General features: G+C 38.3%; 1 protein-coding gene across 2 annotated transcripts; it reads right to left on the reverse strand.

Annotated features, from left to right (window-relative positions):
• Positions 1–672: 672 nt before the first annotated feature.
• Positions 673–24,807, reverse strand: HABP4 (hyaluronan binding protein 4). 2 transcript variants are annotated; one of them, XM_053969020.1, is made up of 8 exons: positions 24,382–24,806; positions 13,929–14,076; positions 12,988–13,146; positions 12,719–12,787; positions 10,881–10,964; positions 3,966–4,134; positions 2,234–2,410; positions 673–1,199 (listed from the first exon to the last, which is right to left on the reverse strand). In XM_053969020.1, exons 1-8 carry the CDS (start codon positions 24,671–24,673, stop codon positions 1,149–1,151), a joined length of 1,149 nt encoding a protein of 382 aa, XP_053824995.1. In that variant the 5' UTR covers positions 24,674–24,806; the 3' UTR covers positions 673–1,148. The 2 variants fall into 2 exon arrangements, with proteins under 2 accessions (XP_053824995.1, XP_053824996.1); XM_053969021.1 differs by lacking the exon at positions 12,988–13,146 and having other exon boundaries at positions 24,382–24,807.
• Between the last annotated feature and the right edge of the window lie 2,467 nt (positions 24,808–27,274).

The following is a 27,274-nucleotide window of genomic DNA, read 5'->3' on the forward strand; positions in this document are numbered from 1 at the left end:
GAAAATGTGAAAGGTTTATAGTCATCTGCTTTCCCAGTAAATTTAACGAACATGTTCAAGTTGAGCAGGCATTTGAAGACTCCTGTGAGGCTGACAGCTACTTCCAAAATGTCCAGGGTGCTTGTCATCTCATTTCTTTCTGTCATCCCCTCTGGCACCATTTTCTTGGTTTTCTCATATCCCCCAGAATGGCTCTCTGTGTCCCCTTGGACAGGGAACAGAAAATCTGGCTCAAGTATGTTAAAGCTGCAATGGAAGAACATTGCACCTCATCCCCAACATGACAAATTTCTTAGTAAGGCATTTAGTATTTTCATTTGTAGTTACTCCTACTAAAATTAAAAACTTCCTTAAAAATTTAGTTCTGTCTTTAGGTTAAAATTCTTATTTTACTTAATCTTCAAAGTAATTGCAGTCTATATCTTGTTACTTAAGTAGGACTTAAGGTTAGGTGTCAATTCAAAGCATCTATGCTGCCTTGATTTTAAAGATCACTTCCATTTGGAGAGATGTTCACTTTTTTTGGTGGGTACAGATTACTGTTTAGGGTCTGGGTTTCCCCCCACACTTTTTTTCCCCAGACTACATTCAAATTACTTCTACCACTCTGACTTCTTAAAATAATACCCACCTACCACTCTGACTTCTTAAAATAATACCTCAAACCCAAACCAATGTGCACTTTCCTTTATTTGTGAAACTCTGAAGAACTGCAACTTGCAACTGTCTGAAATATACACTTCACCCAAAGGAATCTACTTTCAAATGTACAGTGAAATTGAGTTCCAATTGTGGATTGTGTTGTACAGTTTACATTTCACCATGGTGTCATGGAGAACTTGATATAATCTCTATATATACATTTTTAAACACTCTTCCCTTTAACTTCACTTGAAGCCTAGTAGGGAAGTAATGTAAGCTTTCCCGTAAGTTTCATAAATGAGGCAGACATTGGAGCCTGTGACAGGATCCCAGTCCACCCATATTTCCAGAACCCAACTCTATTAGCAGACAGCTGCAATAATTCCACAGCAAATATCCAAACAACTTCCCAGAAAGAAACTGGCCTCCTTAACCCACACCAGTATAGAACTGGTGTCTTCATAGTTAGAAAGCAACTTTGAGATACCACTGTTCACGATGGGTCTTCAAGCTAAAGCCGGAAAATCCTCAGGATCATCAGGATTTGGAGCAACAAGCTGCACATAGAAAGGAAGAAGTCTTATAAAAAGAATGCCATTTCCAAAGTGTCTGACAGCTATGTATACATATTTTACCCTCAAAAGGGTTCACTCTTCTACTCAAATGCTTCTACTACTAAATGCTACTTCTACTCAAGTTGTATCCATCATTATCACAAGGCTTTTATCTCAGACCTTGTGACTACTAAAATTTCTTTTCAGTGTGAATGTTTTTATAATGCTCCCTGGAGAGGACCAGAAGGTCACAAGTTCTGCAGCACCGAATGAAGAAAAAATAAAGCAGTCTCAAGCAGAATACGGCATATTTTAGAAGCAGCATTACTATATTTTTACATTCTACAGCTACTGAATATATTGGGTTGTCATTTTAATCTCTCTGATCTGTTACCATAAAGAACCTTTTTCTTCAAGATGAAACAAATGCATCAACACGTCCATATTATTCTGAAAGTTCCTGGTCTTAAAGCATTTTAGTCACAGTAAAGTTTCTGTTATTATGAAGAATAATGATACCAAATTCCAGGTCACAAATGCTTTTTTCTTCCAAAGGAAAAGGTAAGTGGAAGTTTTTTATAATGGTTATATTGAACACATGAATCATTCTGTAGGATCACAGATTTACTGATCTCACTGTTGGTAAACAAAGTATTACTGTAACACAGAATATCTTCAAAGAGATACAAGCCTTTAGTTATTTTAATTACTTCGCAATTTATATCAAAACTAATTGCATCCTTTCCTCTAGTTACCATTAGAGCATCTAGTAATCAGACCTTCTGAAATGTATGTGTTAAAAGTTGTGAGCCTGAATCAGTATTTAATTTCAAGTAACATAATATGGGCCAGGAACTCAATATGCAGGACAACATAGTATAAGACTTAAGGAATTAAAAACAAGTCTGTCAGTACCAAAATCAAAATTCCACACAGAAATGGGCAGGACACACACAAACACCATCAGCAACAGGAAAACCCCAAACAAACAAAAAACCCCAAATGAACAATAACACCACCACTATAAAAGCCATTACCTGTACTTCTGGTTGAGATGCTGTCTCTTCAGGTCTTCTGCCACGACCACCTCGTGCTCCTCTTGATCCACGGCCAGGGCGAGGAAGACTCCCAAAATTAATATCCAACTGAGAAGTTATATCATTCACTGGTTTTCGAAAGACATGAGAATTATCTTCAAAGTCTTCTTTTCGCAACTAAAGAGAAGATCTGGTTAAAGCCTACAGTTTTTCATGTATGAGCTTCTCCCCTCCCAGATACACATTCACATTTTGTATTATAGACTAAGCAGCAAATGAACCAAGATAGCATCTGGAGTAGAAGACAGGCCTTAACTTGCACAGGATTTTAACACAGATGAGGTAATTCCAGCTTCCCAGATGTCTGGGATAGTTCTTTGTTGGCTCAGAGATTCCTGGTAACAAAAGCTACCAACTCCGTAATACTGAAGAGGTTTGCCAGAAATATAAATCTAGGAAGTTTTCAAAGAGACTAGAGCATCAGACCTAAGCTACTTACTCCTAAGTTATGTCCAAGTAATGGATAAAAGGCCATACCAAAGCTACTTACCAAGGCTACTAGATGAATATGAATTCATCTACATGCCTGCAGGTATGAGATTACTGTGATTTTAACTGTGTGTTCCTAATAACAAGTGCATGTCAGACTATTGCCCAGCATAACTTTAAGGGGGACTGTAGCAGTGATAAAGTGTATGTTAACTCATCCCTTACAATGATTAATCATTTATTCAGTGTCTAATTCAGGGATTTCACTTGCCTATGTTACACAGTTCCTTCTGTTCTGTGTTCGCTTTAACAAGGTCTCTTGGTACCACTAGAACAGAAACTTTATAGGCAAAAGGAACAGAAATTTGTATGTACTTTTCACACACCTGTATGCTTTCTTCAGAGTTTATGGAAGGTACTCTTCCCACACCTACCACTACCTCTCAGAAAAGAAAGAGGGGATAATGACAACTCTGACCTAAAAAGTCTCACTAAAAAGAAGGCAGACTCAATGATCTAAAGTGATTAAGCAAGTTTTGATGTTAATATTATAACTAGAGAAAAGGTACATATTCATAAATGCACATAGACTTCAAGGATCAAAATTCCATCGTGCTAGACTGTATGCACATACTTCTGTGACCTGAAATCTAAGTAAGCTAGAATCTGAAAGAAGCTTACCCTCTCTCCTCAGAACTAGTAGTTCTCCATGGAATTTCACTCTAAATAATACTGTGGAATAAAATTTAGAGGAAATTGAGAGGGGGTGCACACTACAGCACCACAAGCTCTCCAGGGTTCGTTCTAAGAAGGAAGACCCCCAAAAAAAACCCCACATGCTAAAAATCCAAAATTCATATTTCCAAGTGCACAATGTATACTGGCAAGTTAGCTAAACAGGACTCGAACTGAGGAAAACAAGTGTATAGTAAACCAAGTTTCATAAACCAAGTTTTTCTAGCAGCATGACTAGACACCTATACAGGTAGCAGCAGCTGAGCCATAAGGTAGAACAACTTGATATATTACATGTTTGCACAGAAAATAGGGGCGATGATGTGAGACAAAAAAATTGAATACAATTTAAAGCCTGTTTTGGGGCCCATGTCATTGCAGTGATAAAGCTCAGATACTGTTTTCTTGCCTATTCAGATTATACTAAAGCTAGTAGAAAAAAAATAGAGACAGTTTCCTAACCCTGGCCATAAAGGAGGGTTTACAGAATTCCTGAGGCAATGCTTACATCATCACTGTATTTTGACTTGTGAATCACCACTGCTTTGGAAGGAACAGTGGATTCTGGCTTCCGAATGTTGAATTCAGGCTTTGGTCGATTCCGTTGCTGAAGATTTTTCCACTCATCTAATGTCATTTCTTGAACCACTTCTTCCATTGGGTCTCCTTCAGCAGCTCTATAAGTTTAGTTTTAGAGTAAAAAACACCAGCTTGCAACATTCCAGGATAAACAAGAACACTTATCTCCAAAGTAAGGATACTAAACAAAACATTTAGAATGTCTCTCACCAAATTATTTTCAATTCCACTTACTCCCCACAGTAATTTTATGAGATAGTTTTATATTAATGTAACTTAGAGTATATATTTATGTACTCTTTGAAATTAGTCATATGAACAAATGCTGTCTGCAGCTTCCTGTATTAGTACTCATCCAGTCTCATCCTGAATTCAAGCACTTAGATTCCAGACAAAATCATTCAGCCTTTTGATCTGGCATATTCTTAACCCTACAGTTTAACAGTGGATCTACCTCTAGCAAATATAGTCACAGTAAAAAAAAAAAAAAAAAAAACAAAAAAAAAAAACCACACAGCAGTTTTAAAACACCCCAATTACATGGTTTCATTGCTTTGTACTGTACAATGACAATATGAGATGAATTCATGCTTCAGTGTAGCTTTCAGTAATCAAAAATGATCACCATATGATGATCACACCGTGGGATCTTACAGGTAATTATTAACATTTCCTTTGTTAATTTCACAAGATGCTTCCTTTAATTTTTTTTTGTCACATGTAGTGACAAGTAGACAGTATTTATCACTTGGTAAAACTAGATCAATCCTAGTCAAATTATAACTTATCACTAAGTACAATAATGATATGTTCTAGAAAAACATATGGAATACATCAGAGGCTGCCTTGCATATTTTTGAACTGTAAAGACAGAAGGTTTTATGTCTGTAAGACACACAGAGATAAGACAAGATACATAAGCAAAAAAAACCTTCTCTTCCACTGATCATGCTTGAGTACTCTTCTGCCACTTTTCAGCTGCTGATCACGAAAGGCTTCCCAGGACAGCAGCTTTTACAATACTACAGGTGTACATTTAATGATACCTACAGAAAGCTATTACCTACTAACCAGCATCACATCCAGGGAGCAAAACTTCCTACATCACCGTAACTGTCTGCTACATAAACAAGTCAAATACCATGACTTGTATAGGAAAGCCCTCACTGATTACTCCAAGACGTTTGAGAAACCGTTTCTCCTTACATAGAAAACTGTCAAGTTTTACAATAGCAGTTGGACTTGACTAAGTATTTCCCTAACAATGACTTTTCTGGAAAGCCCTTCATTAGAACCTGTCTCATGGGAGAAGATGGATTTGGTTTTACTCATTCAATCACAGTTCTACAGTCCTACCAAATAATTATGATTTCCCCAGTGTAAATATACAGTTTATTAGGTGTAAGTTGGAACGTTTTTATCATGGAAAGATGCAGAGTCAAATGACAATCAGTGACTGTGTGTATTTTGTTTTTAAAGTTGTACAAGCAACCCATTGGAATACACACATTTTTTGGGACTGTACATTACAGAACTAGCCAATATGGGAACAGGCCTGGTCCTCCTTCTTACCTGATTCTGTAGCAAAGCATTCATTTCTTGCCAGTCAAAATTAGACAGCATTTTTCTAAACACCCAGCATATGAATGAGAGAAGCAGAACTGAACACTAAAACAGCCCTTAATTTTAGTTCTAGGATTAACACAGTTCTAAATTCACTTCACAGAAGAGTAACAAATACAGAAGTCCTGCACTACATGCCTGCCCCTCTGACATGCCTTTATGCCCTGTTGTTTTGAAAATTCCAGCTTTATCAACCAGAAATTCAAGGTTAAAAGACTGGTAAACAGTCTGTAGTTCCCTGCTTATTATTATCTGAAACTGTATTAGAAGGACTATTAGGGAAAAAAATAGTTTACTGAGTTACATGAAAAGGATACTGGTGAAAGAAGCAGCTACTTCTGGAAAAACTCCAACAGATACTGTTGCATCTGTAAAAGCACTAAGAACGTATAGCACCAAAAATATTTCAATTTGTTGTCCTCAAGACTAAGAAGCCAAGTAAATTTTGATCAATTATCTGAACCTTCAGTTTTGGGAATAAGTTAGAAAAAAAAGACTAGTAGTAAACACTCAGAGGAATTAAAGAGAAACATAACTAATAGAAGTGTCTCTATTAAACTGATTTAATTTTTTCCTAAGCCACTATCTCAGTAAATTGCATATCTGAACTTTAGGAAGTCTTTTTTTCCTCCTCTCCCATGAACTTATCACCACATTACAGAGATAATGTTTCAGTCCTTGGCAAGAGATGCAGAACTGATAGGAAGAAGTACTTGAGAACTAGCTATCAATATTTCAATTTGCAAAAGAAAACCAAGAATGTGAATGGGAGTTTAACAGTGTAAAATAATGTTTACTGCATTTTCTGTGGCACAAAGATTGCACAAAAGAAGGGCAATAGTGCAAGTATTCAAGAATACTGAATGGCTTCTAATTCAGTGGTAGGAGATCCTAAAGCGACCCAGTGACTTGTAAACAAGCAACCAAAACAACCGTCACCAGAAAGTCCCAAGAACAACTAGAAATATTTACACTCAGGCAAAAGTATCACCCACCCAAACACAGAAAGAACCACTAACAAGACAGAAGCTCTGAAGGAGGAACCTCAACTCCCTGGATTGTGCAGGAGCACTGCACTCAAGTATCTGTTCCTTCTTCAACAACATAGTATGTATGATAAGGACCCACATGAACAGTTTTGTTTGGATCAGATGTTACTGCTGGTAGGGTGGAACAAGATCTCTACTGAATAACGTCTCTCCTACATGGGAACAGGAGAGAAGTCCACAACAGCACTGTAAGACTAAAGTCTAAAACATGTACAATGGGAAGCCTTTAAAGATGTGCAAAGGAAATATACATAATGCTAAAAGAATTTTGCATATCCATGACATTAAGACAAGACATCCAAGAGAAAAAAACCTAACATAGCAGCTTCTATTTTTTCTAAGTATTAGAAAGACCATCAGGGGACATTGAAATCTCCATTAGCAGAGTACATTAAAATCAACTAGACAGGTATCAGAAGCAACAATTAAAATTGGTCATGCCTTGGGCCCAAAAGACCCCTTTCAGGTCTAAATTGCTATGATCATAAGATAACATGAGGACATTTGACCACACAGCAACTTGATCTCACAAAAAGCAAACAGAGCTATTGCTTTGAAAAGTACACATAAATCAAAAACATCCACTTGCCAGTTCCAAAGGAAATACTTGCAGATTTACACTGTAAATATTTGTTTTTTTCAACTGCAAAGTACAGTTTAGGTTTTTACTCCAAGGGATGGTTTTAATTGCTAGGTTATTAGCAGTACAAATTTGTTTTAGGATGTCAAGACTCCCAAGGGGAAACACCTATGAGTGAAGCACAGCAACAAAAACCTGCATATCACATTTTTGGACAGAAACTTAATTGCAGCAAGGTATTTTGGGCACCAAGCCAGCATGGAAGTGCATTCTGTGCATTACTTTCTACCTTCTAACGTTATACATTTTTAGTAATTGCTTGGTGTGCGTTTTCATTAATCAAATTAATAAGCTCCTTGGCACACAAGCAGTCATGCTTACAAAACAATGCCAGACAACTAAGCACAACCTCTGGACATGAACAAACTGAATACACAATGCAAGTCCTACCAAATCACTAAATGAGAGCCTTCAGTAATGGTTCCTACTTCTTCAGTGTCTCCAGTGGATGACAATAACCCTTTAACTATGCCTTCATTACAGTGCATACAGTAAAACAAAATACCTTTTCTTTTTAGAAGAAGGAAGGCAAATGGAAAGGAATGGCATTTAGCTCAGCTATTCAGCTATTATTTTCATATTAAAAATAATGACAAGTCTCTCTCAGATCAGTTTTTGTATTATTCAGCCGCACAAAGCAAATGTTTAGCCAGCTTTTATCAAGAAGTCAATGACAAGAAGCTTTCCCACAAGAGCATTATCACCAGCTATAGAAAAATTTAAAGTTAAATAAGGTAAGACCAAACAACAATTGTACAAACTTACTATGGAAGAAAAACACTGAATCAAATACTTATGAAGCTCTGGCCTGATCTATGAATAGCTTTATGCCACCAGTAACAACAACAAAAAATAAGCAACAACAAAATAAATAAACAAATGAGCTAAAACAACTTGAAGATAAATTGTTAAAGCTTCCTATTACATAACCAATATGATACATAGCTCCACCAAAAATGAAAACTATCATGTGAGAAAAAATGTAAGAAAACCCCACAAGATTAAATACAAGATCTGAAAATACCTTTAGGAACAGGAATTTATTAGCCCATGTGTTGTACTGAATAAAACAAAAAAATCTAATTTGAATTAGTCAACACAAGTGTGTTACATTGTTTGAAATATGAAAAAAAGTTCAACCAAAAGCAGTTGTGAGGAAATATACTTCTCCACTACCTATGGAGGGTTGAGGTTAGGTTTTGCTTTTGCAGCAAAAAAAAGCCCTATATGAGCATGCAGTTTGGGATGATGTAACAGGAGATAAACATTGTTGATACACTCAAGAAGATTTGAGGATATGGGAAAAAACACCTTGACTTATACAAGCATTAAAGAAACTCTTATCCTGCCATACTCTGCAAATAAAAGCTCAGGAATGGCAAAACAGAGTTCTAAAAACAAGACCACATAAGTCCCAGAAGCCCACAGAACCTCTTTTCCAGAGTTGCACAGAAATTAGCCAGTACCACATCAGAAAGCTACACACCATCTTCATGCAGACAGGTTATTCCCAACTTCCAAGGATACCTTTTTTTACTTGTAATTTTAAATGGAAACACTTAAGACTAGAAAGAGAATGAGAGATGAAACAAACCCAACTCTTCCATCTCTTTCTCAATGCAAGCACACAACTGCAATAAAGCAGTAAAAAAGAAATGGTTTCCTTGCAGGCACTGCATTTTAGTGTCAAAATGAGAATGACCCTAGCAGCAGCCCAAGCAAACACACAATCCTGTATAATACTGAGGCTGCTGCAAAAGCAGAAAGTAACGTAATTTGTGTTATCTGGATAGCAGGGACAACCTAAGCATGTAAGACCTTTAAATACATCCTGAAGCCTGAACATCATATCCTACCAGCTTTTGCTTTTAAACATTAAAACAACAACAATTCCATCTTGTTAAGGTATATGCCATACAACCATGCCTAATGACCTAGGCACTATTCACACAAGGTCTCCCGTTTTAAAATACATAGGGCCACCAAGCTGACATCCCTGCAAAAGGTAAGTGCAGGGAGATTTATGTAACTTATGTTTTGTATATAGATTTGTAAGCCTTCAGGACAGTATTTATTGCCCTAAAAGGAGTACACAGTGCAGAATTTTGTACTTGTAGGTTACCTGCTTTTTTGAATAATTTGAGTTTCAGTGGACTATGCCTAAATTAATTTCTTTAAAAAAAAAATACAAACGGGAGTAAAATCTCCAGGAAGGCTCCCAGTCTGGCTGAATACCTAGTCATCTCTAAGAAAGAGTTAAAGATAACTGGCAAATTCTGCCAGAGGCCTTTTCCACTGTATACACTTCTCATGCCTTAAGCTCTACAGTGAACATATATAGGGACATATATACAAAGAGCTTAAATTGAAGTATAAACAAGTACAGGCATGAAACAAGCAAAGGTACCAGCAACTGACAAAACCAAAATTTTTAAAAAGCTGAGTCACTGTTTTCATATTTAGCTAATACAGTGCATTTTTGCCAGTGTACCTATACTACCCATCTAATTTAAGTTAGCCCAGAAACATTTTTTCAGTCATAAGTCATTCAAAGACAGATTTCCCCATGTGTATACACCTCTAGCTATATATTAAAACTTAAAACTTTAAAATTAAAAGAATTGAAGTTATATCAATTGAACTTCTTACATGGTTAAACAACCTGAACATATAAAACAGGTTTTGTAGTCTAGTTAGCTTTATAATTAATAAATGAACCCGTATCACTAACATCTGGAGCTGCTCTATGAAGTAAACAAGGCTTCACAGCAACAGAAGAGGTTGACATACTGCACTGACCATCTTTCACTAATTAGGAGATATGCACAACATGCTATTTAAATATTCTTGAAATCTCTTACTTAGACAAGACTGTCCAGTTATTTTTCTTAAGCCAGTGTTCATTTATTTGTTGTGACACTGATTAGAATGAAAGCCAGAAGACAACAGGCACATTTCTCTCTCAGTTTCTCTACTCTAAGTCTCACTGCATTTTCAGAAAATTTTTCCAAGTTCTAACATGGCCTCTTCACGAATAGATGATATCTGCATGATATTACTGATTGGTGAATACAAACTTAGAATAGCTCAGAATAGCTCAGAACTTAAAATGCTTAGAATAGCATTTTAAATGTGTTTGTACAATTGCATGGGCACCTCGAATACCCAGAGAACATCAAAAAGCATGGTAGTTGTCAGAGAACATCAAAAAGCATGGTAGTTGCTACAAATTAGACAACTTAAAAAGGTAAAACGTAATATGTAGCTCCCCCCTTAAATTATCACCAAATCCTACGAAGTTAAGCATCTGTGCAATTAAATGCAATCTCCAACTGTATAAATCAAGCTTTAGTCAGAATTAGGGACATATTTTCCATACTCACAAATACAAAACAAAGCTTTTCTATTTTTAAATACATGCACTAGCAAAACTTCACCGTTCACATTTCAAGTGTGCCCCTCAATACAAGTACATCAGTAAGAGTTAATTGTTTCCTTTGCATTTAGAAAGAAAATATTTGTCTGACTGTACTTGCTCAGAGGTTCTCCTTCAGATGTCCCTGGCTGTTCAAGAGTTCCCACGGTCTCCTCCATAGATGCAGACTGTTCCTTCCCACTAAAACAGTAAGCAAACAAACCAAAACAAAACACAGACAAAAAACCAAAAGAAAACCACAGTCTTCATGAGTCACACTGGAAAAAACCAAATCAATACATTACTTCTTCTACCAGAATTCCTTGGTAAGGAGGGAAAAAAAAAAAAAAAAAAGGAGAAAAAGGAGAAAATTCTTTGATCATAAGCAGAATGATATACTAAGCAACTAGTTGAGCAACTAACATAATGAGCATATTTTGGGAATATCGGGAAAAAACCTATTTCATTTTTAAAAAATAAAAGCATGTATGAAGATGAAATAATTTAATCATGAATACTAACCATGATTAGTATTAGTTGTCAGTATACCACTGACATTTGGGGTTGCCTTTTTGCTTCTTTTAAAGAATTAAAGTTTGTATTTTCTGTAACAAGGACTTTAATTCACTGTCAAATGACAGCAGGAACTTATTTTCATTCCAGTGGTAGGCATACATATTTAAAATTAACACCTTTTAGATTCAATGTATTATTAGCACAATTAGGACACAGATATGCTTTTAAAATGGTTCAGAGAGCTTTAATTTTATGTCACTTCTACCACATCACAGGAAAACACTGGTCTAAGTTCTGGTGCTATTGAACTGAAAAAAAAAAAAAAAAAAAAAAAACAAACCTTAACTAGGAAGAAAATCCATAAAGGCAAATAAATACCTTGTAAGTTTATGAAGCCTTCCCCAATATCCTACAGAAGATAGTTTTCTGCTAGCTAGTTTTGTACTATCAGTTCAGAACAGTGTTAACCTAGCTTATCCTTTGAAAAGCCAGGGTACCTAACAAACCTACTCTTAATATGAAATTCTGTAGGAGGGAGAGAATTTAATACAATCTTTCAGAAAAAATTTGGAATATCAAGACTCAAAAATTATTACACATCAAGGTTATATTTTTCAAACTTTTAGCATGATTGTCTGAATCCATTAAGTTTTAAAATTAGATTTTATTTTTAAATAAAATTTTATTTTTAAAACAATTTTGTCAATGGATGTGTATGTAGCCAAATTTATTTGCTGCAAATTAAATTAAAGAGTTCTAGATGTATATGAGAACAAAAGCTACTGGAAAGAGCAATGTATTGCTAGATAGAAAGAATTTACAAATGCCAACATAATCAGTGAAGTTTTACAAATCTGAACAGAAATCAGTACCACTAAGAGATATACAGAACTGGAATGGAAAAGTCATGTTTTTTTTTTTAACCTCAAAGTGGCCATTAATCACATTACGCTACTGATTTTTCTAGCACTTTAAAATGTACTTCCATAGCACAGTCAACACAATATTACCTTCAGAACCACACTGAAATATACTACAGTTTTGCAATTTAGAAATTATCCATAAAACTCCAGAAAAGAGTAAGCCCAGTAACAGAGTTTTAATCTTAGAATTAGCATTTTGGAGCAATTCCATTAAATACCAGAGTCCCATTTACTTGACTATTGAGAAAAGTAATAACTTATTTCCACTAAAAGACAACTCAGCTCCAGTCAAAAGATTCTGACTGTCTTAAGTGAACGAACATCATCATGCATTTGCTTCAATTTAATCTTACCATCATGAAGGAGTCAAGTTAAAAAAATGTAACATTACATTAATTACAATAATAGAAAGTGATGCTTATAAAGTTCAAAATGCACATGAAACTGATGAAAATTATGATCTAACATAGGCCATAGAAAATTATCATCTATGATGGGCACAAGTATATGACATACCTCATATCAATCATTGTTCTGCAGTTGCGAGCTCCACGACCATCCTTTCTGTCATCTGCTTTCACAACTCTAGAGAGGAAAACAATTCCGTGAGTTTAAGAGGATTTTTCCTTTTTTTTTTTTTTATGACCTCAAACTAGAACCAGTATTGACGTTTTGCCTGCCAACCTGAATATGGAAAGGAACAGAATACGCAAAAGACAGTACTGCAGTGCTGACACAATTATTTACTTGTATACCAAGTAAGAAACAGCACACAGAACACTTACGTTTTATCATTCCCACTCTGTCTTTCAGGTTTTCGTCTTCTTTGGTCAAACCCATCAAAACTTCCATTTAATCCACCACCTCTTCCTCTACCTCTCATTCTGCCTCTTCCCCCACCACGGCCTCTTATTGGTCTTTCATAGTCTAATCTTTCCACTGGTCTAAGAAGAAGGTAATTAGTCAGACTTTTGTTTTTATAGAACAGTTAACAAGAAGAAAAAAATTCATATTGTCATGTTTGTGCAGCTATGGGACACACCAGTATATAACAGTTACAGCACACAATTTATAGAGTGTATCTTTATACAGCACACGCTACAGCTTGTTTTGGTTTTGTTATGGAAAATGGACATAAACTGAACTCTGGAGGAATTATTACAGCACACAGAAACAGAAAGAACAGCAGTTATTAACACTGAAAACATTACAGAAACTAAAGAAAACATAAAACTGTCAAACCTTCATAACTTCATCATGCAATATCTCCATCATCTAAACCCATATTTATATGCAACTGCTAAAAATTTCAGACAACTTGTTAAATATCAATTATTGTGGTATAAAATAAGAACAGCCATATTCTGAAGCATTAAGGGTTTAGGTGGAATCTTCTAGTATTCACGAAGAAAGCAAAAATAATATGCATTCACTGTCCAAGCAGTAAGTTCCAGTTTGCAACCTCCTACATGTTCTGCAAAGCTTGATATGTGAGCTCAGAAACTAACATTATAAATACGCTGCTGACTAGGGGGTACAGATCTTTACATTTTTCAGTTTTGCCTTTTATTTCTAACATTCAACAAAAATGTACCAATTCAACCCCCAAGGAAGCTGAAACTACAACTCTGACAGGCATGAAGTAAGTAGTCCTGCAAAAAACCTGCACACTAACAACGCACAGATCATCCATGAGGAACCTTAGTTCTCTCTGCAGGGTACATACCGTTCCACTGAGAATTCCACTTGTCTTTGTGCTCCATAGGGACGGTATTCCCTGAAAGATGGTCTCCATTCAGTTTTGTCCTGTTTCCCCTCTGTGCCTCTGTTACTGAACCCTTGTTCTTCTCCCTGCCTGGGTACTCGCTTTGGGCCTACACAAACATACGCAGGGATTACTGACAGCTCAATAGTAACACAATTGCAGTTACCAAACTACTGACTGAAGTGAGTTGGCTACATGTCCAAACCTGAGTCCACCAAAACATTAGAAGTCCTTACAGCTAATGTTGCCAGACACTGTTTGTTTGAAAGACACGTACTTATTTTACCCTCTGTATTGATAAACCTTCAAAATACTATGGGTTTTGACACAAAGATTTCCAGAAAAGATAGTCTAAAGAAAAATCTCATTTTGCTCACAAGAAAAGAAGAACAAAAACTGTTTCTCTCATGTTTTCATGAAAGTGTAGTACAGGATCATGAAAGTGTAGTACAGGATGAGCTGGAGAAGCTTCAATGGAAAAGACTAATTGAAAGATAGCAGCAGAAGCAATGAAGGTGAGGGAAAGAGAAAGACCCCTAACAAATAGGTGTTGATTGTGAAACAACACACCTCCTGCCAGATGAGCTCAGTTTAGAAGTGTAAACCTCCAGGTCCTCTAAGCTCATGGTAACAGTGTCAAACAACCAGCACAGGGTCACTTCCTCACACTGCTGTTCTCTGGAGGAAAGCACCATTCAACAACACTAAAGGTCACTGAGTTCAGCTGGCAGAGACCCAAACAGTAAGTAGAAAGACTTCAACCCCACTAATTCTAGAACATAAACATATTCCAAGATAAAATATACTTAAGCTTTTTAGAGTTTTTTTCAGCCATTGTTGGGGTTGAGGAGGATTGGGTTGGGCAGAATGAAAGAAATTGTGAATTATAATAGAAAAAATTGCAGTTTTACACTCAACCTGTTTACATCTAGCAGAAGTTTAAGGTTCTTTATGTGCTTCTTTTCCCATTTTCCCAAATTCTGTTCTCTATCTGGGACCAAGTCCTCCAGAAGCAAGCAAGCAAGCCATTTAGTCTGCTAGCCTCTATATTTAAACCAACACCTTTTTCAGCCAACAGTGTAAGTCAATCAAACAAGGAACAGGAAAACTGGTCTCAAACAAAACTGAGCTACTGTTTCCACAAGAAGTACTGTGCTACTGTAGAATACCAAGCAGATTACTGAACTCAGGTTAGTGGACAAGTGACAGTCCTGGCTACCTCTGTTGCTAGAATATAGAGAGAAAAAAGGCTATTTTATGTCACAATATTAATATGCAAATTAATTCATAGCCCCAAAGAAATGCCCATATAAGATTATTTTTGATCAAAGCTTAGGTGGTGAGGATGAAGTCTAATACCACTTGTAAAGAGAAAGTTTCAAAGAACTGTCCACTTGGTGAATATGGTAAATAAAGCTTTTTGTTATGCAGTAAGAAGAGTCATATTTGTACAGAGAAGATAGTTTTATATGTGGTGCAGAAGGAACTCCAGCTTTGCTTTTCTTTACACTACAAACCACTTGACATAATACCTTCCACTAATTCTCTCTTCTCAGGTTTGGAGTTACTCGACCCTTAGAAGACTGAGCATTATCTGCATTACCCAAATTACGATGTAGTCTCTGGATAAACGACAACTTTTGATATCAGTTTCTGAGTAAGCTTTTCAAATCAGGACAGTTTAACACAAAGCAAAATTATAGAAGATACAGAACTGTACATGCTGTTGGGAAACATCTGCTCTACACACATCTCAACTACACTACCAACTATGTAAATGTTAATTCTAAATTGGAATCCTGCTGTGGAAAAAAATTACTACTAATTTCTGGCCTCATTTTAGTTATTTTGTTTGGATCTGAATGCAGAACAATGCATAGAAGACTATGGTGTTATTTATTTTTGATCCTTTCTCACTGGCTATCATAACCATCAGTTATTCTAAAAGGATTTCTTTGGCAAGAATGCAGTAGTCAGACACACCCATCCCTACATACTTAGTATTAACCTCAATTTCACCTTGAGATTCAAAGAGCTCCTTCAAACTAGCAAAATAATGGCAAAAAAGAAGACACAGAAGTCATTTTAAAAAGATAGTGTCTCATTTTATTACCCAGTACTGCTTAGAAGTACTTCAAAACAAGTCTTCTTGCCAGACATGTCAGCGCATTACATGTCAGCAGAACCGAGAGTACTGGATGGAGCTGTCTGCTCTATTCGAGTACCAAGCTATTTCACTTTGATTCTAACAGGTGGCTTCATTTACTGCAGACGGATTTTAAACACTAGAAAGACTATTTTATACAGGTAGTAAGTGCCACAAAAACATCTTTAATTAGTTTGACAGACATGAAGCAGTGGATTAAGGCAGTATGCAACACCTGTATCTCTCTAGTAGGACAAGTCACCCTTAGGGCAGAAGTTCATGTGACCTGCTTGTGAATCAGTTCAAAAAGACAGCTCAACTTTCAGCTCTGCATGTAAATGCAAACCAAACTGGAGCTTGGCAGGAGTGACAGCATAAGCTCTACAATTTTAATCCTCTGCTACGTGTGTGTCCTAGCACAGATGTGTATGCCCTCAGTTTAATTCACAGAGTTCAAGGGCCACCTACTCTTTGGGGGACAATAAAACAAGGTAACAAAATCAAGAGAAAGCATAAGCCACCTTGTATATCACTTACATAATAACTTAAAAGAACTGGGGTACACTTTGAATGCTTGCTTAATAACTACCTCTCCAAATACACCTCAATTTTATCTGCTTGCTTGTCTACATAATCTGGTATGCAAGCTTTCTTCAAAACCACACAATAAAAAAGCTCTAGAGTTCTGTGGATCATCTGCTTGAGGCCTTGCAAACACAATTCTGAAAACTGAAGATCACTCTTTCCTAGTTACCTAGTTTAGTCTCTCTTTAAAGCGGTTTTTCTGTGTCTTAAAATTACATCTGTAATCTGTATTCACCTGAATGTGTCCCACTATTCTCCACTTCACCACAGCTTTCCTGGATTGTTACTGCATCAGCCCAGTCTGTTGGTTAAGCTGCCTATCACTTTACTTTCCAAACTGAGGAATGAGAACAGAGATCTGTGTTTCAACAGACCTAGCTTTCTTTTTCCCTAGAAGAAGCAGCTGAGCTATTATTAGAGGGAAAATTACCAGGTACTAGAACTAGGCAGTGCTAAAGAAAAAAAGCTCAGTTTTACAAGATATTGTTAAAACTCTAAATCATACTTAGAGCAAACATAGTTAAGTAGTTTTCACTTTCCCCACAGTAATACTTCATTATTAGTATTAGTTTTGCTAACACTGCAGCACTTAGATAAGAAGACTTTCTAGAGAAGTGTTTTTAATAAGTACATACACAGAACTTGCTACTGGAAAAGCATAACTTATATTTTCATAACCGGCACTGCTTGGTTTTCCAGACACTGGATATCTATATATTAACATATGGATATAAAACAATGCAGCAAAATCTAGCTGCCTTTCCAGGGTTGCTATCTAGCTCTCAGCAACCTTTTCCATCCACATAATCCATCCTCAAACAAGTGAGACTTTTGCTTGGAAAGAGGTATCTCTCTAGGTTTTGTGGCTCTTCACTGGCTTGTAGTGAGTGTGCTCTCACCTTTTTTAAATTTTGCATTTTAAATGTTTTTTTGTAGAAAGCCTTGACTTCAGATAAACACCACAAGGAGACCAGCTTGCAACTGCTATCAGTGACTATAAGCTAAAGTAAAACCTTGCTGTTTCTCCCACTTCCTAATGTAAGGATGTGACAGTGGTAGCTGGCATGCAATTCACAAGCTGAGAGAGGTAACTGCTTACAAAGAGCAAATGGAAAAAGAGTGTTTGTGGAAGGGTCACACTGACAGAAGACTTCCCAGCATAAAAAGAGACCTCTTACAGACCTGAGATACAGAGATATATTTGTTGCCTGAATGGATTGATCTAATCATTATGGGAAGGAGTGAAATCACCAAAAACATACAAAAGGAGCTAAAAATACCAGAATTTTTGAAAGCCACAATCACAAAGCTATGGAGCTGTGGAGTAATCAGCATTAATGTAGAAATGATGCTTGGGCTTAAATCATAAATAAAACCAAAATAAATAAACAAAGAAAAACCACAAAACAAAACTGACCAAACAAACAAGAAAAACCAACAACCACCACCCCCCACAAAAAAAAAAAAAAAAAAAAGGAGGAAACCCCTTCCAGCTTTGAAAGACTATCCTTCTTCCCAGTATACTTCAAAAGGACAAAGTAGACCCAAAATAGGCCCAAGGCTATGTTAGCGATACCTTGACCAAACAAAGCAACAAAGAAAACAGTTGTGAGGAATTTTTTAGGCACAGTAGGGTATTGAAGACCCCAAGAACTAGGGCAGGACTAGGGCAGTTAAGTAAACCACTGAAAGAAGTTATCCAGGCAGAGAAAGTGGAATTGGAGTCTAGAGAAAGGATATTCCAAGCTGTAAAAGGAATATTAGTTATAGGTCACTTGTCTGTGTAACAAAGTAAAACTGATTCTTAAACAATATGATAGACAAACATCATCCCGAATTTAAAATCATTAATTTAATTACTACTACATTAAAAGGATGCCATGTTTTGAATTCAGCAACTTTACTATTTGTTCCTTCCAACAGTGAGCTGAATCATGATTGCTATGAGGTGTTTCACTCCATACACCTATGGACAGATCTGTAAAATCAGCCTCTAGAGACCTTAGATCTTACACTGCTGACCAATGGATCTCCACCCACTATAAATGGAAAACAACACAGAGGCTATGCATTGGTGAGAAACTTTGAGGGGCTCGAAACTGAACCTCTACAACCCTTGCTGATGACCCAAGAGGCCAGATTAATTGCATTAGCAAAAGCAGCCTTGTGGTGACATGACCACCAAGTGCCACTATTTATACTGAGTCTAAATAAGCTTTTGGAGTGTCATGCAATGGGTATGCTATGGAAAAAACGAGAGTCCCTTGCTTCAGCAGAAAATAATATTTCTGCAAATAGTATTCCTGTAGTACGCTCTTGAGCTCATACAAAAGACTCCCAACAAAATGAAAAAAAAAAACCAAAAACTCAAACTTGTAGTCAGATAGGTTTATTTTGGCCTGAAGCTTATGAGCCATATTCTTTGGGATATTATACAATGTTGGGAAATAGCCCTTGCCAACATCTAAGGTTGTCATCAACAGGATTAGTGTTTGGCAAACAATTACAGCTAGGATCAGCCTCTTGGAGATCAGTAGTTGACCCAGTATGTTGAATAAATGCAAAAAAGCTTTGAGAGAAAAAAGACGTAAGCTCAATGGTATTACTGAAGTATTAAGGTATTTTCACAGAAATCCAAATTAGAACCTAAATTGAAATAGTCACTATTTCCACTCTACTATGTACTTTGCTGTTAAAGCTTCGGGATATTATGCCTGTTACTTGTAATAACACCATATGTGACATTATTGATAGCAGTTAAATGCTTTGAAAGACTTAATGAGTTCTGACAATAGTGGGAAAGCTTAATAAAAACAAAGGGAGGACTACTGTGTCCTTCCTTTATACTGAGTTTAGTTAGCCGAATTCTTTTATCTAAGTAGTTTTGCTTAGCACAAGCAAAATGCTGAAGCTTTAGGCCACAAGCTGCGAATTTTCACCTTGAAATGCTGAAGGAGTCTTGTACTACTGTTTAGCTACAATGAAAGGAGGCTCTGAGACTAGTGCAAACTAAAAGATTAGAAGTTATGGCTACCATCAGAAGCTGCAACCCATCCAGATAAAATAGCTACAGAGAAAGAATGTAACATAAACAAGAAGACTCCAAAACAAAAATCACCATCGGAGTAAGACGTGCATGCAAGGTGCGTGAAGTGTGCAAAGAACAGGTGCATAGGTTGTAAAGGTAAAAAATCCCAGGTATTTCTTTGTTCTAAGTCCCTCTGGTGAGACACCTAGCTTGAGCTGTACTTGTTGCAGTACCACAAATTTATTAAGGTTTTTTTTTCCCCAGAAACTGGATGTCAGCTGTGGGAAGCCTAGGGTGAATAAACTTCTTTAACAACTTATACACAGGCAACTAATCATCCTTTACAACAAAAACTTCATAACTGGAAATAGTAAAGGGCAATTTACCCTCACTCAAACACTTATTTTGCTATATTTTAGAGAGTAGAAGAATTAAGACTCCAAAACCAATTTCACTTTCTCCCCTTTAAATGTGTGTGATCCTAATACCAAACTTCAAAAAATAGCTTCAGCTATTGCAAGCAACACACCAAAGAGACACATGGAGTTAGACTCTATCCTGTGCCATTTTGTTTTCATTTGTACCAGTACATGCTGAATTAAAGAATTGCCTACCACACCTTTCCTCTAGACAATCCTTATGGCACTGTAGTTGAAAGAATGCTATCAGGATAAAATATTAAAAAATAAGAAAATTACAGTCAGTCTAAGATAAAACTCCATAGAAACTTCCATGCTATTTTAAAACCACAGCTAAAAACACAAAAGCACACTATTTAGGAACTGTATATGAAGGTTATATCATCATACGTACATGAAAGAAAAAAAGCCTTTTAGAAGTATTAGCAACAAAGGTTTAGAGATTTCAAAAGAACAGAGGGTATTACTGCATGATCAACAAATTTCATTTTCCTGGACTAGTAATGCAAGCACTGCAACTGGGCCTTTTTGAATAAAGAGCTGGCAAATGCAGTTTGGTCACTGTGGTAAGAATGAACTAAGTTAACATCAAGTGGTGTAATTACAAAAGCTGCAATACCAAAAATCAGCCTTTACCCAAATCCTTAGCTAATACAGTCTAAAAATCACAAAACAACAGTGAGCAGAAGAGAAAAAATACACCTTTAAGGTCAAAAGTTTACGTTCTGGTAATAGGAATAGGAGTCCAATGAAATAGGAGTCCATTTTCTCCATAACAAACAAAGCATAAAGAGCTGTCTCCTTACAGTTGTGCCATTTCATAATAAATAGTTTGGATTCTAAAGGTCAAAGTACTGCATTATCTGGCAAAGTCCTCTCAGGAGGTTTGCTTCAAATTGAAAATATGTCCAGAAATTTAGTAAAACTTGCTTTGAAAAACTCAGTGAAGATTAAAAAAAAAAAAACCTTTGGACTTTGTGATTGAACTTTCCACTCAAACATTAAAACACAATACTACAAAAAAAAAAAAAATCTGACTACTGTAAAACTTCTTATATTGAAAGATAGAAGACTGGATGTGCTTTGAGTCTTTCTAAAGACCCTTTTTATAGATTAAATATGCTTAAGAAATAATACTAGAATAAAACAAAAATAATGAAACTTAAACCTTTTTGTAGTCCAAACAAGCAAGTACTCTAGCAATTAGATAAAACAGTCTGGAGGAGTCCAAAGTAGGGTTATGAAGATGATCAGGCTGCAGAATATCCAAAAGAAGGCTGTGAAGATTATTAAAAGGTTGGTGAGTCTGCCTTATGAGAAAAGACTGAAGGTGCTATGTCTCTTCTTCCCTGGACAAGGCGTCACATAAACCACATCACAGTACCCAGGTATTTGAAAGGCTGCAATGATGAAGGCTCTCGTCACAAGGAGCCACATGAAAGTGAGTGGCTACAGTAGGGACAAGTCACACAAGAAGAGATTTCATCTTTGTTAAGAATTCCTTTCTGGTGCTACCTTACGTTGAAACAACCTTCTCAGGGTTAAGCTCCCATCAAAGAAGGCTTTCAAAATGCAATTGGACAAGGTAGCAGATGAGGTCTTAAAGGCTGCCTTTCCTAGAAAAGGTTGGACCAGACCAACCTTCTAACATAGCGTTTCAACCCTGTTCTGTGATGATTCCAAGAACACTAGTACAATATACAATGAATTCCATCATTTCAACTGTAATACTACCAGAACCTGATTCTGCTGTTCAGATGGGTCTAGATGCTATTTTTTGGTGTTTAATTACTAATAAGTAGAATGAAGTTAGAGGTAGTTATGCCCAAAATCAGGGGGAAAAATCACTAAGAAAGTCTAGAAACAAAGTCTTACGTTTGGTATATTGTTGTTTTGTTGGTTTTTTTTTTAATTAAAGCAATTAGTTTAACAATTTAGTAATTTTAAACAATATTATTTATTTCCCCAAACAGAGGTGCAGTTTTCTAACAATGCATCTGTTATTAGAAGCTTTATGCCAAACTGTGAGAGTACAAGGACATTCCCTAGAGGTTGGTCATTCTCAACTGTCAAGCTGATAGCCCCCTGAATCTGACATAAAATACAGAACAAACTATGTTCGAACAAACTAACTTTGTATGGCCCCAATAGAGAGCTGACCCACTCCCTTCCAAAAAAACGCAGGATTTTTCTCTCAACATGCCACTTACTTAACATTTGTCAGCTACATCATCACTTGTGTATTTACCCTAACTCAGAGGGTTCTCTGCCATTCAGAGCAGACTTGCTAAGACAGCACATTCAAAGGAAGAACACACAGTCAAGACCAAGTCTTGACTATCCACACTGGTTTAACATCTTAGGCACTGTACTTTTGTAGTCCTTACTTCCTAACAAGCCCGAGACAAACACACAAAATCCCAAACAAATGCTACGTTTAAAGAAGAAAGTGTGTTTTTAAATACAGAAGAGAAATCACTCTTCTTAAAATAGATCTTAATGTCCTTTCACTAAGAGTACTATAGTCAGCAGTCTTTTCTCCATTTTAAATTATCAGGAAATTGAAACAAGGTGCACATGCCTGTTGTCTCTGTACGAGAAAAGAGGTTTCTTAACACTGAGGTTGCAGAGAATAGTCAAAGACACAAAACCACAGGGCCACTGTGTATTGCCAAGAATGGAGATACTTATAGACAAGATGGAGGTAAAGGATGGCTTTCACATATTACCATGCTCACATGACAGCCTGCTTCACATACTACCATGGTAGTATGTACCACCAGTTCTTGTTAAGAACTTTTTCATCAGAACTTGAGACTTTGCTGTTCACTGAACAGACTCCTTCAACTGCCATTGACAACCACAGTAAAGCAACCCCTAAATAAAATAAGCTGTTATAGTCTGAGTATTGGTTTTAGGAGACTAAGTCCCTCAACTGCAGAGAAATCTCAAAAATATTAGTTTCATATAACTGCCCATAAAGACAGTGATAACTTGTTGATATCTTCCTCTACAGAGGTGCTCAATGCCCAGCACATATTTAGCATTGAAAGATTCTCTGCTCCACAAACTGCTAAAAATGCATTAACTAACTGTTGTTGGGAAAAGTGTAAGACTGTAAGCCTAAGCAATAGAATTGGTAGCACTGGCAACAACTTGGAGCAACAAACTCGATTCAAAGACCTTTTTCTAGGACATTAAAACACACAGTACAAGTACTGTGAGTTTAACGGGAGCTTTTACTAGAGGAAGAAAACAACTTAATAACAGATTTTGTGTTAGGCTTCATTGCTCCCTGCAGGTGAATGGGAATTTACAACTCAAGAGGGTTGAGTTACAAACCCTTTACAAATCTTCTGTGCAAAGGTTCTCAATATTTGGAAACAATCCACTAGTTCTCAAATACTTTAGATACTGAATCCAGCAACCTGAAGCTCAATACCGGATAAGCAGTAACAATCAGATTAAGACTAGCAATCAGCTCCAAATGCAAGAAGCTACAGCCCACAAAGCCTCCAGCTGCGAAAAGGACTGTGACAGACATTTTAGTACAAAAGCCAATTGACTCCCTCTTTCCCCAAGCAGTATTACACATCAAAACCTAGCAGCTGACCATTCCTGAACACCTGCTGAAGAGTCACCCCAAGAAATAAGGTTTTATTCAAAGGCTGGTTCACCGATGCAAACTCAAGGCAAAATAAGTACAGATCCCTGGAGACGTTAGAAAGCTGAAGACACTGAAAGGCCAGAAAACTCACAGGCACCAAGAAATCACGCCTGGGACCTTCACACACTGAAGGATACTGTCCAGGGTGACAAGCAATGAAAGGCAGCAACAGGGCTGCTAAACCAGCATGAAAGCTGTAGATGCCGCTGCGTAGGAGTTGACTTGTCTCTTGGGGATATTGCTGAAGTTTTCACTACATATTCAAAGGCCTTCTCGGCTGAGAGTGCTCGACAACATCGTGTCGGGACCGTGCCCAAGCGTCACTGCTCTCTCTGAGGGGACTTTCAGCTGCGTTCACCACAATGACCCCGGCAAGAACCAGGATTTTTCAGCCCTGCTATGACAGCGCTACCCCCGCCACGCCACGGCTGCCGAGAGGTCGGTGAAGCGCGGAGCCGGCAGCCACCGACGCCGCGGGGCCCGCACTGGGCACCACAGCGCCGGGAACCGCCTTCCCTCCTTCCCAAAACCGGCCGCCGGTCCCGCCTCGCCGGGGCGCTGCCGCGTACCTGGCCGCGGCGGCACCGCAGGGGAGGGTGCAGGGGAGCTCTCCGTCTGCTTACGCTCCTTCTGGGTCTCCCTCCTGCCGCCGCCCGCCCGGCTGCCGGGCACGGCTCTCCTGGCGACGGCCGCCGCCTCGTCGCGCTTCTTCCTCTGCTGCTGGCGGCGCTCGGCCTCGCGCAGGACGTCGAACGGGTCCGAGTCGTCGTCCAGGAGCTGGCAGAAGCGATTGGCGACGGAGCACCCGAAGTTCTCCTGCATGACGGCACCCACCGGGGTGCCCACCAGCCCCGTCATCATCCTCGCGGCCGCCTCGCCTCGCCTCCCCTGACCGCCCCCTGCGGATGCTGCGCGGGGCCGAAACAACGCGCACGCCGGGCGAGAGCGACGCCGGGCGAGAGCGACGGCGGCCCGACCCACGCGCCGCCCCGGCACCCGCGGCCCGCCGCACCTTCCCGCAGCCCCGCCCCGGCCGGGCCGCAGCAGCCAATGGAGCCCCACAGCGCACCCGCCGCCGCCGCCGTCCCCGCCGCCTATAAGCGCGGCTGAGCCCGCCCACAGCCTGCACGCGCGACCGGCGAGCAACAGATCAGCCAATCCGGGCGCCAGGCTCCGCCCTGCCCCGCCCCTCGTGCTCTTGTGCCTGGCTGCGGCCAATTACCGTGCAGGGCCACAGCTGTCAATCACACCCGCTGACCAATGCGGTGCGCCGCTCTGTTATTCATCTGGGGCGCGCCCCACCTCCCCGGCAGCGCTGCGGCCGCGCCCCCCTCTGCCGAGAAGAGCGGCGGTGTTCATCCGGCAGCGAGCTCCGCGGTCCCGCGCGGTGGCACTGCCACCAGCTCACACTGGCAGCGCTGCGCGGAGCGTGCGGGACTCACAGTTCAGCTCGGAGAGCTGCTCCGTCCAGCGGAACCCAGGATGGGGCTCCCCGGCCGTCACCAAGGGCCCATGGTGACAGATTCTAGTGCAGCACGCCTGTCGGGGTCTTGTCAGCTGCTCGCAGTTCTGCACCCAGCTGCGAGTACTTCTGCTGTCTCAAAATAAAACTGTCTCAATGACATGCCGGGAGACTCATCAAGGCATTTTTTTTCCGCAGAGGAGGGGCACTGATATTTCGGGCGGGCGAAATATCAGTGCCTCTGTTTTACCAGCCACAGTAACAACAAAATCTTAGCCCTTCAGCCACAACTGCCCAAAGAATGGCGATTGCAGTCTTGATTTTTGTGATGAGGCTGTCCAATCGTTCATGCGAAACTAGCACTTCCTCTATCATGATAAATTCACTGTATATACCACCTTCTTTGGAAATTAATCTTATCCTTATTACAGTAACTTGAAACAATATCAGAATTCTTGCTATGTTTCAAAAGGCAGAATTAAAGACAGCCCTGTTCTCACTTTGTTTTGGGATGCTGATAAGTCTGTGGACACCACTGTAAAACAAACATAGTCATTGCATCTCTCCTGGCTCTCATGTAGGCCCCCTTTTGCAGGGCATGCTTACTGCAGAAGAAAACTAATTTAATTGGACTTAGTGCCCTTTCAAGTTTCAATTTCATTCAAGCGATCACAAACTGTTTTGCATGGTATTAATTACAGTATATTCAGGCAATTATCTGTTTGCAAAGAGCTTTACAAAATCTTAGTAATGGAGTCAAATCTCTCAGGCTCTGAAACGTTTCAAATTAAAAGCAGAAAAATATAAGTCAACTAAGGAAAAGTATTATTATTTCTGCACAGTTCTTATGTTGCAAAATGTAGCTATCCATAATCAACAAAAATTCGTGAAGAAATTTTCAATAATATGATAAAGGAATAAAATACTTTATAAGAAATGTTCACTTAGATCAACTGTCCTAGGAAACTCTGAATTGTTGGTTTATTTTGTAGAAAGATAAAACTTCATGTGTTTTTAGAGTGAAGAAGGAACTGGGAAGGTACATTGTCCTGTACTAATCTGGAAAAAGACATTAACAACATCACATCACTACAGCATATGAAAAATCTCACCAAATATTTGCAGATCTTTTTGGAGCATTTTGGTATCAATTGCAGCATCTACACTAGATTTCCTCAGCATACACTGTATTCAGAAAGTTTTTTAGATATTTTAGAAATATTTTTATTTAAATATTCTACAAGTTTGAATCAAAGTTATGCTGTATATGAAAGATGACAGACAACCATCATTGATCAGTGCCATCACTGACTATAATGTCCTTACAGCTTTAATAGGTACTTTGAAGGTCATAGTGTCTCTGGAGAGGGATGAATATGAGGAATTCAGATATATTTCAGCAGTAAGATTAGAGATTTGGTGTTCTGTGGCATTTGTCTTTTTGTTCGTGAAGTCTCAAAAGAGAAAAAAAAAGTCTAACTGCTCCGAGAGATTCCACAATGACAGCCAAAACCAGTGTTTGCTATAAATATATCTAGTCTTCATATGTATAATTCTGTTTCCTAAAATGAATGTAAAGATTTAGAAAAATCCTTGGTTTTCTGATGTTCTGAGCTGTCAATCAAAACAAAATTTCTGTAAGAGATTCCAACCTCCGATCTGATTAAAAGTCTTGTATGACAAATGAAAGTAATTTGCAATCTCTTTTTTGCTTGCAGCTGTCAGGAAAATTAATCCAAAATGCCAGAGGTTTTTACTCCGGCTATGGAGTCCCATAGCTTTTTCAAGAATAAAAGGAGAATTGCTAGGGGATGCATCCTCCTTTTTGTCCTAATATCTCAGCCCCATTTCCTTCTCTCTTTCCCCATTGTTTTAGGTACCTGAGAGGTACAGACTTCCCAAATCACCTAATATAGACCCTTTTCTAATGTGCATCCTCCCCCCTTCCCTTTTCTTTGTGTCTCTCTTCTTTTTCTCTAACTCCAGGAATTTAGCACGGC

The sequence above is a fragment of the Vidua chalybeata genome, chromosome Z, assembly GCF_026979565.1.
Source record: "Vidua chalybeata isolate OUT-0048 chromosome Z, bVidCha1 merged haplotype, whole genome shotgun sequence".
NCBI classification, from domain to species: domain Eukaryota; kingdom Metazoa; phylum Chordata; class Aves; order Passeriformes; family Viduidae; genus Vidua; species Vidua chalybeata.

What these genes read in the sequence shown, in the direction of transcription:
- HABP4 (XM_053969020.1), bottom strand. Translation starts at nt 24,673, where the DNA reads ATGATGACGGGGCTGGTGGGCACCCCGGTGGGTGCCGTCATGCAGGAG. An exon ending in CAGAGTGGGAATGATAAAAC is followed by an intron (nt 12,788 to 12,987) that starts GTAAGTGTTCTG and finishes TTTCCTCTCTAG; the next exon opens with AGTTGTGAAAGCAGATGACA. An exon ending in AGAACAATGATTGATATGAG is followed by an intron (nt 10,965 to 12,718) that starts GTATGTCATATA and finishes TTACTGTTTTAG; the next exon opens with TGGGAAGGAACAGTCTGCAT.